Source organism: Lethenteron reissneri, chromosome 41 (genome assembly GCF_015708825.2).
Source record: "Lethenteron reissneri isolate LAM-NWPU_2019-01 chromosome 41, ASM1570882v1, whole genome shotgun sequence".
Classification (NCBI taxonomy): Eukaryota; Metazoa; Chordata; class Hyperoartia; order Petromyzontiformes; family Petromyzontidae; genus Lethenteron; species Lethenteron reissneri.
In genome coordinates, this window is record NC_083819.1 from 9,768,833 (window position 1) to 9,785,715 (window position 16,883).

Sequence of the window (16,883 nt, forward strand, 5' to 3'; positions counted from 1 at the left end):
TTCACTAACACGCTTGCGAAGTGAGGTGCATCTTCTGTGAGGTTGTTGGTGGATTTATATGCGATTTGCACAATCCCATCATCACCCTTGATGGGCTGATGTGGCACAAGCACGGTGGTGAGTTGAGACCCGTGTAGGCAACGCAGCAACGTTGCGTTCCAACTTCAAACGACCGACGTCACGTGGTGCAATGAACGCTTCGTCAGTGCTACCCCTGGCCCTGCTTGGCCCCGAGCAAGATCCAGATATCTTGGCGCTGCCAGCAATTCACTGTTTGGTTCCGGCTTGGCACGAGAGTCAGCCAGTGGAAATCCACAGGTACCTTGAGGGCCTCAAGCGGGCTCGGCTTGGATTTGCCGATGGCAAAAGGAAACGAGTGACCAAACGAGTGAGGGTGAGCAAGCCAGAGAGTGCATGATCGAGCGAGTGAGCGAGGGAGTGTTACGCGAGGTACATGGGTTCGATGCGTCAGTGGAAAATGTCTACAAGATTGCTTTTGTGAACAAGAGACACTGAAACGATGATGACGACGACGACGTCCGCTAAGGGGGCTCTCACCTGCGAGGAAGCGAGTCATGGGCAGGTGGGTGCTCACGGGCTGGCGAGAGACCAGATAGGGCATGGAGAGCAGGGAGTGGCCGCACAGCGCCAGCCTGACGGGTGTGGCGGCGGCGTTGCGGGGCACCACGCCGGACGACTGCAGCGCGCGCACGCACAGCGCGTAGGACTCCACCAGCACTGCCGCCTGCACGGCCGGCAGGAAACAACAACGAGGAGGGTCGTGCACACGGACGGATTCCGTATCGCGGTGAAACACACCTTGATCCTCGAGAGCGAAATTTAATCTGCGATAACAAAAACGGTAGGGCGCGCAGAGGAAGCAGTACACCGAGTCTCAACACAACATAGGCCGCCTTTAATCGCCGGCTTGGCAGCTTGCGCGTGTGTGTGCATGCGCACGCGTTGCTCACGTTGGACGCGCACCAGCCCTGCATCATGGTGATGGCATGCGTGACGGCGAGCTCCAGGCTGTAGGCCACGTCCCATTCGGGGTCCATCTCCACGTGCTGACTCAGCTGCCGCGTCACCGCCTCGATGCCCTGAAGCAGTTCGTTGCCCGGGTTAAGTCCAGAGTGAACCGTCACAGGAAGGCGCAACCCCAACAATAAAACTACCACGCGCCTTCGGATATACTGCGTCCCGCCCAGAGCGAACCCTTAAAAATATGTCAACAAGTAGGAATACAATAAATAAATGCTCTCCCAAAGTTCGCTCGTCATTCGCTGCATGTCATATCAGTTTAGTCGCCAACTCGACGAGAACATTGAATCATTTTCTCACGACCGAAACTTCAAACTTGTGTTGCATTTTTATTTATTGTTTCACAAATTATATGTGCACACACCCCATCAGAGACCGGTCTGGCAAAATATTACTGTCTCAACTAAACATTAAACGACTGTGTTTGCAGTCGTGTGTATGCACAGAACACATCTGGCATTGTTAATCGTGGGGTAATTTTAATCTATCATTATTGTTATTAATATCAGACTGGTCTGTCAATCAAGGGTCTAGACCAGGGGTGGAAAACGTCCGGCCCGCGGGCGGTATAAGGCCCGCAAAATCATTTGGTGTGGCCCTGCCAAGGCAACCGCAGGCGGGACTCGAAATTCAATAAATCTAGGAGCAAACCTGGAAAAGCAGTTGCGAGTAGCAACATCATCAATACCAGCTAACATCACACGCCTCACCAAAGAGAAGCAGTTCCAGCCATCACATGAGGGGTGAGTTAATTAAATGTTTGAACAAATAAAACGGCAAATTTTTAAGTTGATAATTTTGTATGGCCCGCGAATGATGTTATACATATCCAAATGGCCCTTGGCAGAAACAAGGTTCCCCACCCCTGACAACAGATTTAACCTCTGAGTACACCATCAGACATCGAGAAATAATATCATTCGCCCGCAGCAACCGAGAGAAATAATACTTAACGGGAAAACTGGGAGAAAAAACAAAACAAATATTCCATGGATACAAAACGCACGAGGACGAACGCTGTAGCTGCGGAACGCAGAGTTAAAGAAGAGGAAATACTTAATTAAAGAAGTTGAATTAATTAAAGAGGAATCATCACGCAGAGCATTCGTCCCCACTGCAGGTGACGTCTCTCTGAGCACCGCACTCCCTCGCACCTGCAGGACTTGCAGGAAGGTCATGAACTCTTGAAAGCCGGCAAGGAATTTGATCCTCAGGGCATCGCTCCATTCGCTAGGCCGAGCGATCAGGATAAACCTGGTTGAAAAGGAGCGGGGGGGGGGGGCAGGGAAGACTTGAGAGATCAGAGGGAACTGTGGGTATCCGTCCAGGGATCGCCGTGGGATTAGAGAAGTCAGGGCTCAATCAGTAGGATGCGAGTTGAAGAAATCTCAGATCGCGATTGTTCTTCTTGGCTCTTAGAAAGAGTGGGGATAAAGAGTGAGAGAGGAGGAGAGCTCGGGAGAGGTTTAGTGGGAGAGCAAGCAGGAGAGCACGTGGGTGAGCAATTGGGAGACAGATTGAGGGATGAAGACAGCATTTAAGTGAGTGAGAGTGGGATAGCGAGTAAAGCCGCTAAAAGTGGGGAGCGGTAGTTTAGCGGTTAGCGCACAACCCGAGTTCGATTCCCGCACATGGCCAACATCAGGTCGATTATCTGAACCGGTCCTGGGCCTCCCCTAGGTCGACTCGGCCTCAAATGAATGCCTAATGCGGTGTGTAAAAATCGCCACTGGGGAGACAAAGACGGGCGGGCGTGGTGCTGGCCATCTACTCCTCTCGTGTGCCGTGTCGGCCTTCATATGTGTTCGCTAACAGCATTTGCCCCAACAGTTGGTTCAGGCTATACGGGTGATCTTTGTCTTCAAAGTAGTTAAGAGCAAGCACTGGATTTGAGGGAGACCGTGAGAAAGCAATAGAACAGCACAGCAAGCAGAGAGCAAGTTAGTGAGTGGGAGAGACGGAAGATGGAGAGCAAGCGGCAAAGCAAACCAAGTTGACAGGTGAGGGACTAAGCAAGCAGGAAGGGAAGACGGCAAACCAGCAACACGGGGGGGGGGGGGGGGGGAGTAAGTGGCCAACATAGGGAGTGTTTGGGACATCGAGCAGGAGTGAGCGGAAGTGAGCGGGAGCACCGACAGCACGCGTACTTGAGGTCGCCGAAAGTGTGCAGCGCACGGCGGAGCTGCACCGAGTCGGTGCGGTCCGGGTGCAGCGCCCCGTTGCCGCCCATCAGCTCCTGCAGCTGCTCCCGCATGGTCTTCACGAGGATGGACAGGGCGTCCTCCTCCATCACCAGATACCGTGCCTGCCGGCAAGGACGTAGCCACGGCAAAAGTCAAAGGAATTTCACGCGACTTTGTTGAAATATGTTGCTATAAGTTGTTGAACTTCTTTCGCACCGTGCGTAGTCAACCGTGTTAATCGGAGGTGCAGATACAGAGGCGGCGTGGGATTATTCTGTTCCGTTAAACCGCACTGCCTCTTCCGGATCTGTTCATCCGCAAAACGCAGCGTCTTTGTGACAGCCTCAGGCCGTAAGAATGGCGCGAATACCAAACGCACCGACGAATCCCTGACGATGCGGCTGAGTCTAAGGTCGCAGCTCGGGTAGAGAGAGAGGCGAATGTATTGATGAGTGCACGGGAGTGCCGCGGTGGGGAGATGTTAACTACCTCGCCTGGTATGCAGAAGCTCGAGGGTTCAATCCCGACTCTGACGCCTGTATATTTCGAGTTTGCGGGTCTCTCTTCACATTGCTGCGTGGATTTTTCTTCTGGTCTTCTGGTTTATCCCTCCACATTTAGAATCAATGTGCATTTAGAGTATTTGTCTGCTGTAAATTTCCACGTTACAAGCCACTTCATTGAGCTTTCATTTGTCATGGCCAGGTCACTTCTGTAAAAGAGCTATATACCTGGAAGAGCCCAGGGCGCAGTGCACAAGGCTACGGGGCATCGCTCGCTCGCTCTCACCAGCGTGGGGACAGTGAACACCTGCACCGAGAGGCTGGTCACGGACAGATTTCGCTCGTGGTCATCGTCCAGGAAATCCTGCTGCAGCCGGCGGTAATTCTGTGGACACGCCAACCACAGAGGCCATCAGCCGCGTAGATGGTCAGAGCAAGTGATGTCAGCAGAAAAATGCATTTCACGTGCATGCCTTATGATCACATTGATATGTGCGAATATGCTTATACGTACACACACACAGACACGCATACCAAACAAAATTCTCAGTTTATCCTCCCAGAATACCTATGCCCGTTCTGCAAAAAGACAAAGCCTTAACTGACTTTTGGGGCAAGTGTTGTAACTGAGCAACTATAAAGGCCGGCACGGCACGCGAGGTGGGGTGGGGTGTAGCCAACAACACGCCAGGCTGCTTTTGTCTCCCCAGTGGCCATGTTTACATATCGCAACAAGTCAACATAAGGGGAGGCCCAGGACTGGTTAAAAAATGTGTTGCTGGTGTTGGCCGTGAGCTGGAATCAAACTCTGATAGCCAGGATTGTAGTGCAGCGGGCGAAGCACTACTGCTCCAAAAATATATATATATATATAGCCATATAACATACTGTTGGGGCAAGTTATGTGAGCGAGCATCTATTAAGGCCGGCATGGCAAACGTGGGGGTGGATGGCCAGCACCACGCCTTTGTATCCGTAACGGCGATGTTTAGACACCACACCAGGTACTCATTTGAGGTCAAGTTGATCTAGGGGAGGCCCAGGACCGGTTAAGACGATCGTCACTGGTGAGCGAGAATCGAATTCTGGTAGCCGGGATTGTAGCGCAGCGCACGAACCACTCCCGCTCCCCCACAGACTGACAGACTGACACACACGCACATGCATGTGCGCGTTGACATGCAAGGGACACCCAGCGGACGTGTGCTCTCGCGTTCTCCCCGGGCGCGAGGGATTTACCCGTGTGAACACGACGGCGAAATGGCGCTTGTACTCGGCCTCCAGTAGGAGGCTGCCCATGATCAGGTCGTAGTGCACACTCCTCGCTCCTGCCCAGCAACACGCAGAGACAAACATCGCCCCGTGTAGCCTTCGATTAGCACGGTTGGCTACGTACGGTGCGAGAGAAGTTCAACAAACTTAGTAAACGAGAGTGTTGGGCCACGTGCTGTTTGTCAGCACCTATTATTGAGGATGGCATGGCACACAAGAGAGTGGTGCGACCACCAAAGACAAAGACACCCCGTGTAGCCTTAACAGACTGTTGGGGCAAGTGCTGTTAGCGAGCACCTATGAAGGCCAGCACGGCACACGAGTGGGTGGGTGGCTAGCACCACGCCACACCGCTTTAGTCTCCCCAGTGGCTCTGTTCACACACCGCACCAGGTACTCATTTGAGGCTAAGTGGACCTAGGGGAGGCCCAGGACCGGTTCAGATAATCGTCACTGGTGTTGGCCGTCAGCGGGAATCGAACTCTGGGCATCAGGTTCGTAGTCCAGCGCGTTAACCCCGCTACACTACTGGTGTGGCCACTGCACACGTAATCATACTCACAGGCACGCACGCACATACAGATGCAAGCGCTCACGTGTGCACAAGATTAGCACCAAGCCAAAACCCGGGGGGTCTGCATCACCCTTTAAGACATACACACGTGTGCATGCAAGCAAGCACAAAGATCCCCCCGTTTAGTCTTCCAGACCAAAGCGGCAAGTGCTGTCAGTGCACAATGATTAACTTAGGCACAGCACACCGGGGCAGCTGTGACCGGCGCCAAGTTGAGCCACCTTTGTATCCCCAGAAGTGACGTTTACATAAAGCAAGAGGTAGAGTGCTCATTTAAGGTTGAGTCGATCGAGGAGAGGGAAAATAAATGTTCGGAGACCCATCTGCTACGATGTCATCCATGGTTGGGATTTTAAACTCAAGTTGTTGAGATCTAAACATGACCATTATCATGCACCCCCCCACCCCCCCCTCGTCCCTCCTTGGACCCAAAAGCCAATTTGGATCGATCGGAGGCAACAGTGTGTCTGAGGGCGGTGGTATTTCATCAGCAAAGATCCACACGGCGTGTGCTCTTACCCTTCCAGAGGCGCGAGTCCTGGAGCATGAGCATGCAGACGGGAGAGGCGTCACCGCCAGCCAGCAGAGCCTCGCACACCAGCACGCGCAGGCCCTCTGCAGCAGACCAGACAAGCACCGTTGGCGAGCGCCCGTTAAGGTCAGCACGGCGCTCAGCTAGGTGGCGCGGAGTGTGTGTGTGTGTGTGTGGTGTGTGTGGCAAGGTGAACATTGGGCACACTCGCAGACCCGGCCACCTTCGCTAGGACAAATAGAGATGGCTGTGATGTCATAACCAGCTGGATGCTGAGAGTTCAATAACAGCAAGTTGTAATTACAGGAAGCACATGTCACATTGCTGGGATGCTACGAAAAAAAATACCGTTTTATTACACTGTACCCAATTCAACCCAGAATAATTTAATGCCTTATGGCTAAGACAAACCGAGTTAGGTGAAAATCCACATTACAAATCTGAGCCGAGATAATCAAAGTTCGTGAGAATCTATGTTAATCACGTGTGGCTGGAATCCTTATTTGCATTTTGGGCAGTGCGAGCTCAGCGTCTATAACCATGGCCAGCGGTTGGCAACCTGCGGCTCTGACGCTACACGTAGCTCTTTGTGATGTGAATTTGCATGCATTGCAGCTCTTGAACTATTGAGTTTGCTCTTGTTATTTTAGTTTCTGACCCCTGACCATGACCATACTGGCTGTCTGAGCCACACAGCCACGTCTCTTCGCTCAATACTACTGCAGACGCAGTAAGACGATTGGAACGAGTTGCTGGCCAAAAAATTAATTACATGGCCGTCTTTTTTTTTCGATTGTCCTTCTGACAGACCTGTTCTTCACCTGAGGACGGCTGCTTGCGTTGTGGCCGAAACGTCGTGAGAATTATTTTATTATGTTTTATTTTTGTTATTTATTATTTCCATTCTACATGGCCGTCCCCCTACACAGGTCGACATGCGTCTAAGTGGCTTCAGGGTACAACCCACGTCGACGACTACACGCGCGCGCTCGCTCGCTTGTTCGGCCGCTCACCGCATGTCTCGCAGATGTGATTGAGCCAGGCTAGCAGGCGCGTCGCGAACGTCTGGTGGGCGAAAAGCGAGGCCGACTCCACCTCCGTGCGCAGCGCCTTTTGTCCGCGCCGTGGAGAGCTACGGCCCTGCAGTGGCGGCGGTGAGGGCGGGCGACAGTGATGCTCATCACACACAAGAAAAGTGCACGCTACAAATGAACCACGATACCTCGCCGATTCTCAAGGAGCATGAACCACCACGTCAGCTCCGGTCATTCTCGCAGTCGCGGCTTTTGGCTAACCATTGAACAAATAAGGGCCATGCATTGCGCGCTTTCAGATGTGCATCTGCGACCATCTGGAATGCTGTTCCTTCTGGCATGAGGAAGCCACTGGAGCTATGCACTTTTAAATCATCTAGATTGAAAATTCACTTCTTTAGAAATGCTTTTTGTGCTTAATTTGTTGTCCTTCCTCCACACCTCCAATTTGCACGGTTGGCTAAGTACGGTGCGAAGTTCAACATACATACTACATACATGTATGGGTGTATGTTTTCTGGTGAACGAGCCAAGCCACATGGCCACTACAGAGGACAGTGCATTGTTGTGCCACACTTCTATGCGCCTGCGGATATGCTCCCCCGCCTTCACCAACCTGCTCCGACCGAGGAGGTGAAATATGGTCAAGTTAACTCCCATGATCTGGATGGCGTGGGGTAGGCTCTAATCCAGCCATGGATTGGCAAAGGGCTGTAACAAAAAAAGATCCCCCATGTCGCATTAGCAAACTTTTGGGGCAAGTGCTGTTCGCGAGCACCTATGAAGGCCGCCACAGCACACGAGGGGGTGGGTGGTCAGCACCACGTCCGGCCGCCTTTGTCTCCCTAGCCACGATGTTTACACACCGCACCAGGCACGTACTCATTTGAGGCTAAGTCGACCTAGAGGAGGCCCAGGACCGGTTCAGACATTCATCACTGGTGTTAGCCATGAGCCGGAATCCTAGACACCCATACACACAATCGGCTGCCTATTTATGTGTGTATGTGACATAGGCTATGTCTCACACGCACACAACAACAACAAACTCTACGTGTACTGCTCCTGCACGTGATAATTAAAAGGCTGCTGCAGATGAAGACACTAACACAGACACTTACAACGATGATTCTCTTGATTTCCTCGCACACTTGCTGCGAGCCGCAGTACACAGACTTGCGACCCTGTGGGAAGAGGAGAAAGGGGTCAGACTTGTGATCTCAACTTTTTGGATGTTCTTGTTTAGCACGCTGGTTATCGTTTGGCATGTTGTTTGTTTTTGATGGTGTGTTGGTGGTTGCTAGCATAATCTGTGTCATTGTTAGTGTCAGTGCTGGTGAACATGGGGGTGTTAGTGCTGGTGATCGTGGTGGTGTTAGTTCTGGTGATCCTGGTGGCGTTAATTCCGTGATTGTGTTGTTATTAGTGCTGTGATCGTGGCGGTGTTAGTGCCGTGATCGTGGTGGTGTTAGTGCCCTGATCGTGGTGGTGTTAGTGCTGGTGATCGTGGCTGTGTTAGTGCCGTGATCGTGTTGTTATTAGTGCTGGTGATCATGGCGGTGTTAGTGCTGGTGATCATGGTGGTGTTAGTGCCGTGATCGTGGTGGTGTTACTGCTGGTGATCATGGCGGTGATAGTGGTGGTGATCGTGGTGGTGTTAGTGCTGTGATCGTGGTGGTGTTAGTGCTGTGATCATGGCGGTGTTAGTGCTGGTGATCGTGGCGGTTTTAGTGCTGGTGATCGTGGTGGTGGTGTTAGTGGTGGTGATCGTGGTGGTGTTAGTGCTGGTGATCGTGTTGTTATTAGTGCTGGTGATCATGGCGGCGTTAGTGCCGTGGATTGTGGCCCCACCCACCTGACGGTCCACAGCGGAGGCGAGTGAAAAGGCCTCCCTCTCCGAGCAGCCGATGGCCACCACCAGACAGCCGATGACATCGTTAAATGTGTGCACCTCGTCATTGTACAGGACACAGTGATACACTTCATCACTGCACACACACACACATACACACGCATGCACACATTATACGCATGCATGTTTACAATAATAACATAAATTCAGAACCAAGTACAATTTACTTCAGGGTATGGGCATTTCAAGGCTACCCGTGGCTGCCTCCCGATGCCCAGCCACATCACTCATTAGCCCACCCCCCCCCCCCAAGAGGAGAAACCGCAGGGCAGGGCGTAAGTAGCGTACGTGTGGGTTTGGTGGAAGTTGCGCAGCAGAGGGCCCAGCGAGGGGTCCCACGTGAGCGCGTCGATGGCGTACTGCAGCAGCACGGGGAAGAGGGTTCGCGCTCGCTCCTCCACGCCATCAGGAAGAACGCCTACGCCCGCCTGCACAAAGACAAAGAGCCCCCCCGTATAACCTCAACAGACTGTTGGGGCAAGTGCTGTTATAGCGAGCAGCACCGATGAAGGCTGGCATGGCACATGAGGGGTTAGATGGCCAGCACCACAGCCAGCCGCCTTTGTCTCCCAAGTCGCGATGTTTACACATGGCACCAGGTACTAGTTTGAGGATGAGTTGACCTAGGGAAGGCTCAGGATCAGTTCAGAGATAATTGTCACTGGTATTGGCCATGAGTGGGAATCTAACTCGGGTTGCCGGATTCGTATATCACGGTGCGCTAACCACTGTGCCACCGCTCACCTGCACACACACACACACGCACGTAAAAAACACTAAAAACCACCTCATGTTGCCAGAGACTGTGACGGCAAATGCTGTTAGTGAGCACCTACTAAGGCTGGCATGGCGCGCAAGCCTGGGCAGGACAGGCAAAGTGTAACAGTGTGTCCCTATTCAGGCCTGTCAGCATGTTAAATCAATTCGTGGGATGAACACTGATGCCAATCAATTATTTAAGATTCAAGCAAATGATATTCCAGTTGTATGCTAATTTACCTTTAGGCTACGAGAACAAAACAAGACGAAACAATAAATAATACACAAACCACACAAACAAGTCAGTAATAACAAGACAAACATAATCTATTCTTGAATCAAATAATGACCCCAATTGGACATCATTCTTGAATCGCCAGGGGAGGGTTGATTGTTCGGTGCCTAGCAGCTATAAGCACACCTGCCTACATTTTTGTGTACACACCATTGCAGGTTCTCGTTTAAAGCTGAATTGGCTTAGAGGAGTGGCCCTGAACTAGTTCTGATACCACATGCCACCGATATGGCACATGGCTGGGAATCTAAACACGGATCACTGGGATTAAAGCACAGTGGTTTATTCACCACTTCTCTCCATTTACACACAGCGCATGTGTATAATAAACTTGGCAGGACCCTGCTGTAAAAAGTCAATATTTAGAGAGGCTATCCTGGGTAAACAAGCGTAACAAATATACTATGCCGATGACGAAGTCACCTGGAACACCCCCGATTTCAAGAAGCTCAGCAGAAATTGAGTCTGGATAGTGCTTGGATGGGTGGCCACAATGCACAAAAGATGTTATTATAGGGCTACAGGGTTATCTTCTGCTGTTATGGCCAAGAAAAGTGCAGAAAATCCACTTCTGTACAGTACTTTTATGCTCCCACGTTTATGTGCTGGGCCTTAAAAATATTAACTATTTTAATTTTACCAGAACTATATAGCTCTTTTTCAGAAACAACCTGGCCACAAATAATAGCTCAACGAAGTGGCTTATCATGTGGAAGCCAAGTACTCTAAATGCATGTTTGTAAATGTTGAGGGGAAAAACGGAGGACCCGGAGAAAAGTCCACGTGACCACGGGGAGAACACGCAAACTCCAAATATAAAGCAAGCGTCAATGGTTGTGAACGAACCCACGACCTCCTGTACACCAGACGAAGTAGTTAACATCTCGCCACCGCAGCGCCTCAACCGACACCAATGACTGCCATAAATGAGGACGAATAATCCCTGCAACCGGCACGGACAGGACAGGCCCTTGTCCGGCAGTGTATTAACAACAAGGAGGTGCACGTGAACCCACGCACGCTACACGTGCACTTGCGGGGGCCGCGGCTGCGTTGCTCACAGTGGCTGCTGCGTCAGCGTGTCCCGGCGCATGCATGCTGCAGTGCGGCCCTGTCCTCCACGCTTCATGGTCTCCGCAGTCGCACACCCCTCCGCCACCCGACGTACTCATCTGCACACGCACAAACACCCCCCCATATAAATGATGAAAAATAAGAATAGGTTTTACCCTTTCCGGCAATAAAACAGGTGTTAAGATGTTCAAACACCGAATAAGATACCTTTTGCAAGGCATCAAGTCTGCATTAATCACACGTACTTGTGGCAAAACATGCAAACAAACATGCTCTGATAATATTTGATGCATCGTCTTCGAAACTGATTGGCCTACACCAGAGGCAGCCTTCTTTATGACCTTGTCTCACCAGTGTGAGACCAGATAACGCCTTTTGATACTGGAAAAATGGTCCCATAGATATAACCCCCCATATAACTTCCAGACTGTCGGGGAAAGTGTTGTCAGCGAAACACATGTTAATGGCAGCACGGCGCACGGTGGGTCAGATATGATCAGCACCATGCTCGCCTGGCTTTGTCACGGCAATGCTGATGGTTACACACAGTACCAGGTGTTAATTAAAGGCCGAGTCGGCCTAGAGGGGGGGCCCAAGACAGGTTTATAAACGGCAGGCTACTTATGTTCTCCGTCACGGCCAGGGATCGAAGCCAAGTTAGCCGGGTTGGAGTACAATGTGCGAACCACTCTGCCACAGCTTTACGTTCACCAAATCAGCACAAGCACATCATCAGCAAGAGTTACATTGACCTCATATAACACTCCCTAGCTCACTCATTCGATCATGCGCTCTCTGGCTTGCTCACCGTCACTCAGTCACTCATTTCCTTTTTACAATAGCACATCCGAGCCGAGCCAGCATGAGGCCCTCGCAGCACGACTGCTTTTCTATTGGCTGCACCGAGTCAGACCTAAACTGTGATATGATGGCCTCACAAGACATCTGAATCTGGTTTGGGGCCAAGCAGGGATAGGGGTGGGCAAATTTTGCATTCATTGCATGTAATGTAAGTCGGTACACTGACAACAGAGCGTCACCGCAGCTTGGTTGTACAGTGGAATAGAGTTATCGCTTTCATCCTTACTCACTCTGTATCTGTGGGTGCGGTGGACGCTCTGCTGGAAGCAGTCCATGCAGAGCACACACGTGGGGTCTGCTGCACATTCCCTGCAGGACACAAGACGGGCAGTTTTGTTTGGCCGAGTGTCACTTCAAACAGAGCTCACGCTGCCTTGCCACTCAGACGAGACATTGCGCTCTTCATGCGCAGTCACCCGTCTCAAAAAGCAAACATTTCAAACCCGACGCAATTTGGTGCGACTCTCAAGCCCTACTGTTGTCGACTGTCGCCCTCCTCCCACCTGCACGAGTATGTGGGCTCCCCGCTGCGGAACACGTGCCCGCACAGCTGTGCTGGTCGGTTAGACAGCTGCAAGCGGGGGAAGCCGGCTTCCGGATCCTCCCCGCACAGGAACCAGCCGAGGGGATCCAGCAGGACGCGGCGAACCAGCAGCTCCCCTTGTCCTCCCAGGCCCTCGTCAGCGTCATTGCCACCGTCGGCCGTTTCAGAATCGCCGCCCGGCGTTGCAGTGACTGCGTTGGGTGTTTCGGGCGTTCCTCCGGGTGGCGCATTGCTGCTGCTGCTGCTGCTGGTGCTGCTGCTGGTGCTGGGAGTTTCAGGAGTGCTGCCCTCCGGGACGCTGGGCCGGGTGCGAGTCGCCGCTTCAAAGCCACCACAAGTGCGGTGGATGCCGGGCACGAAGCGTGCCAGATGGCCCAAAATGTGTTGTTGTAAACTGCTGCCTCCGTCACGCTGCCACACCTGGAGGCCACAAACGGCACAGAGAAATACGTGCAAAGAAAAGTATACAGTTCTTGGCTGTGCATGCGGAAGAGACGGTATGCAAACAAAAACAAAGTTTAGCCACATGAAGTGTTGGCTAAACAGTTGATACAAGTGTATCTGAATTTTTTTTTAAACATTGACCGTTATTCAAAATGTATTGAGAATGTCATATCCACTTTGTGCATTCGTTCCTGGCCCTTCTAAAAGCATTGGTGGATATGTGTTGATTAGTCTTCCCAGATAAGGTGCAGGCATACCTGTCAGCCCATATGGTTTACCCGTATGGGGCCATCCATTTAGTACGTACGCATGGAGGGGGGGTTAACCCAAATGCGAACGCTTGCGTATGGGGGGCCTACTGACAATGTACGTACACGTAGGAAACGGGGGGAGGGGGGGTTGAAGCCTCGATAATAATTTGTCTACATTGGCCTACAAATGAGTTAGATAGCCCGGCGGTGGACTATCAGTTTGCTTAAACAGGTTAATATTATTAATCCTTGATCGTTTCTGCGTGGATTAAATATCGCCGTTCTATAGGATTCAGGGGGGGGTGCATCAAGTGTACGTACGCAGGTGGGGGCGGTGTAAAAAGTACGCGTGCATACAGGGAGGGGGGGAGAGGTCAAGATTTGACAGATTTTTGCGTACGTACTAAATGGATGACCCCTATTCTTGTACTGTACAGGAAATTGAGTTTTCAGGTGATGGGACTTTGTAGGATGAACGTTGAGATTTATAAGGGCACGAGGTGACCAATATGGTCTGAATTGGTCTGTAATAAGGTCGGCACTGATAAGGGGTTGACAGATATGGGCAGGCTAAACTTGACTCTACAGTCAATATATATAGGTGTACAGTCAAGTGTAGCCTGTGCATTCCTTAATTGCCACTGGTGATGTTCGTAAGTCGACGACCGTCGTACTGCACATGTACTCGACTGCTGATAAAACCCGCACGCAAATTAAACACGACACCTCGACGCCTGTGCCATTACACGAGTTTCAAATTCACAATTTTGATATAAACAAAGCCACGTCGTAGGAAATAACCTCATGGCATCGTCATGAAAGTGGAAGATGGTTCAGATGCTCCGATTCGTAACGAGCTGCACCACTGCCAGGTTGAACCCAATAAGACATTTACACATTATCTAGATTATAAGACACTCCCGGAAGGTAAGACGCACCCCAAACTTGTGCTCGGTAAAATGATACAAAACTGGTCACTCACACTTACCGCACTACACTAGAAGGCGCACTCAAAATATCCTTTTAAAATATAGTATGGGGGAGGGGGTGCGAATAAGGTACAATCAGGAGAATAAGGGACGATCTTGACTCATTCATCCGTCTTATTACATGAGAACTTAAAGTGGCATTTATCCAGGGGAGCCACGTCTCTGGGACTCTCGCAGGAGGGTCGTGCATTTGGGATGAAGAGCCCAATCCCTGTCATGGTTCACCTATACTGTATAGGCACCACGGTGGCGAGATGTTAAATACCTCGCCTGGTATGCAGGAGGTTGTGGGTTTGATCCTGACCCTGACGCCTGCTGTATATTTAGAGTTTGCGTGTCTCTCTCCCCGTGGTTGTGTGGATTTTTTCTCTGGGTCCTCTGATTTTCCCCTCCACATTTAGAAACATGCATTGAGAGCACAGTATTTGGCTGCAATCAATATCCACTTCGTTAAGCTATCACATTTATGGTCAGGTTGTTTCTGAAAAAGAGATAAATAGGTCAGTGCTCAAATAAATATAATTTAAATAGTTAAATAGTTAATGTCCGAACAAGTGGCATCGTTGGTAGGGCGAGCAATCGGCTCGGACTTTGCGGCTGTCATGTTTGAATCTTTGAGTTGGAAGGATGGTTCAGGGCTCACAATGCTGAGCTGGCATGGCTGAGGAGTTGAGTTCGAATCCAGACAGGCGTCTGCGGTTAAACTGGGGGGGGTCTCATTTCATTTGTGACCGGGCTGAGATCATTCAGCCCCGTCACCAATCAACTGGAATGGGTCATCTTCTGAGAACAAACTCGTGTTCAAATGTATCACAGAATCCATGTGTCCACAATAATATATTTTGTGTTCACCAAGTTACATGGAGAAATCCCACACGTACAAGGGGATAACACGCATTTGGCTGCTATAAATTTCCACGCGATAAGCCACTTTGTTGAGCTATCATGTGGCCAGGTCGCTTCTGAAAAGGAGCTACATAGCTCAGTGGGCTTTACCTGGTAAAATCCAAATACAGTTATTAGTTTTATACCATACTTTCTGGAGACACCCCCACGCATCGGAGAGGATAACTCTTTTAGAAGAAAAAACCCCATTAAAAGACTGTCTCCCGCTCGTGGAACGGTGCTCAGCTCATGTTTACGGGCTTGAGCCCCACTTGTGGAAATTCCCCGGTTCTGCGGCGAGGCCAAGTTGATCCAAGGGGCCAGCCACCAAATGCGTATTGCCAGTGACGAATTCAAAAGCCAAATTAGGTGCGTTTTCCTGCCTACGCAATAGGGCGGTGCGTAGACTTGTTTACAGCAATAATTAAGGAAGAAACCCCTGAAATTAAACCTTAATTGCCACCGGTGTAAATCGGAGCTCAGCGTTGTGTTTAAGTTGCTTTATGCATCTGCCCACTGGGCCCTCTTAACGAAACCCCATTACTACGGCGGCTACCAATAACACCTGGGAAAGCCCCCAATGTTATACAAGGCCAGAGCCAGCGGCTAGGGAATGGAAAATAAAATTAACTCTAGAAAATTGTGAAATATGTAAACAAATTCGGTATCAGGGATTAAAATAAGAATGAACCGACACAAGTCGAACGCAGCAGCAGCAGCAGCATCCCGCACAGGAGCTGGATAACGACCACACTACGGCACCAAAGACAAATATACACGGCACACGAGGGGGTTGGGTGGCCAGCACCACGCCCGGCCGCCTTTGTCTCCCCACTGGCGATGTTTACTACACCCCGCACCAGCTACCGGTTGAGATATTCCGTGTTGACCGTGAGCGGGAATCGAACTCGGGCGGCCGGGTTCGTGGCGCAGCGCAGCGCTAACCACTACACCACCGCTCCCCGCTACGACACACACACACACAGGCGTACATACACATTGAACAACAATAACAACAGCAGCAGCATGAAGACAGCGAGCGTCTCGTGACTGCTTTACGGCGTTATCGGCCTCAGCCTCCTGCTCACCCAGGCCGCGTCTCTCGCAAACGCCTCGTCCCGCAGCGCGGAGCTCAACTCGCCCTCTGTCATCTCGGCGGCATCCACGTGGGACGGGGGGCCGCTCCCGCCGGTGCGGTGGCCCGGGGCTGCTGGCTGCGTTGCGCCTCACGGGTCGCGAGAAGCGCCCAGGGGGGAACGGGAAGGAGGGCGGGGGAGAATGGAGGACCCCCCTTTTGGTCAGGGATGCGGGTCAGGGATGCAAGGGGGGAACCGTTTCGATTGCACGCGCGTCGCGTTTCCGGTCGGACCCGATCCGATGCGACACCGACTTCCGGCCACTTGCTGCCGACGCGCTGACACGGAGGGAAACAATGCGTCGCGCAAAATATCGCGATATATCGCCAAGCAAAATGTCTCGATAGCCCCGCCCACTCCCTCAGTAGGCTCCGCCCACCCCCCCAGTAGGCTCCGCCCACTCCCTCAGTAGGTTCCGCCCACTCCATCAGTAGGCTCCGCCCACTCCCTCAGTAGGCTCCGCCCACTCCATCAATAGGCTCCTCCCACTCCCTCAGTAGGTTCCGCCCACTCCATCAGTAGGCTCCGCCCACTCCCTCAATAGGCCCCGCCCACTCCCTCAGTAGGCTCCGCCCACTCCCTCAGTAGGCTCCG

The 16,883-nt window shown here is 51.6% G+C and overlaps 1 protein-coding gene across 2 annotated transcripts in view; it reads right to left on the reverse strand.

The window, feature by feature from the left end:
* The window catches only part of LOC133352666 (E3 ubiquitin-protein ligase UBR2-like), a 53,734-nt gene extending 37,188 nt beyond the window's left edge, over positions 1 to 16,546 (reverse strand). Inside the window, exons 1-15 of one of the 2 annotated variants that reach the window (XM_061568446.1) lie at positions 16,242 to 16,546; positions 12,544 to 13,004; positions 12,271 to 12,349; positions 11,167 to 11,277; positions 9,340 to 9,479; positions 8,995 to 9,127; positions 8,261 to 8,323; positions 7,119 to 7,245; positions 6,093 to 6,188; positions 4,967 to 5,055; positions 4,014 to 4,112; positions 3,189 to 3,346; positions 2,196 to 2,295; positions 972 to 1,100; positions 559 to 745 (exon numbers count right to left, since the gene is read on the reverse strand). In XM_061568446.1, coding sequence (XP_061424430.1) covers positions 559 to 745; positions 972 to 1,100; positions 2,196 to 2,295; positions 3,189 to 3,346; positions 4,014 to 4,112; positions 4,967 to 5,055; positions 6,093 to 6,188; positions 7,119 to 7,245; positions 8,261 to 8,323; positions 8,995 to 9,127; positions 9,340 to 9,479; positions 11,167 to 11,277; positions 12,271 to 12,349; positions 12,544 to 13,004; positions 16,242 to 16,304 — 2,035 coding nt within the window. In that variant the 5' untranslated portion in view covers positions 16,305 to 16,546. The remainder of the gene's footprint in view (positions 1 to 558; positions 746 to 971; positions 1,101 to 2,195; positions 2,296 to 3,188; positions 3,347 to 4,013; positions 4,113 to 4,966; positions 5,056 to 6,092; positions 6,189 to 7,118; positions 7,246 to 8,260; positions 8,324 to 8,994; positions 9,128 to 9,339; positions 9,480 to 11,166; positions 11,278 to 12,270; positions 12,350 to 12,543; positions 13,005 to 16,241) is intronic. The other variant, XM_061568444.1, reaches the window with a different exon arrangement.
* Positions 16,547 to 16,883: the final 337 nt, after the last annotated feature.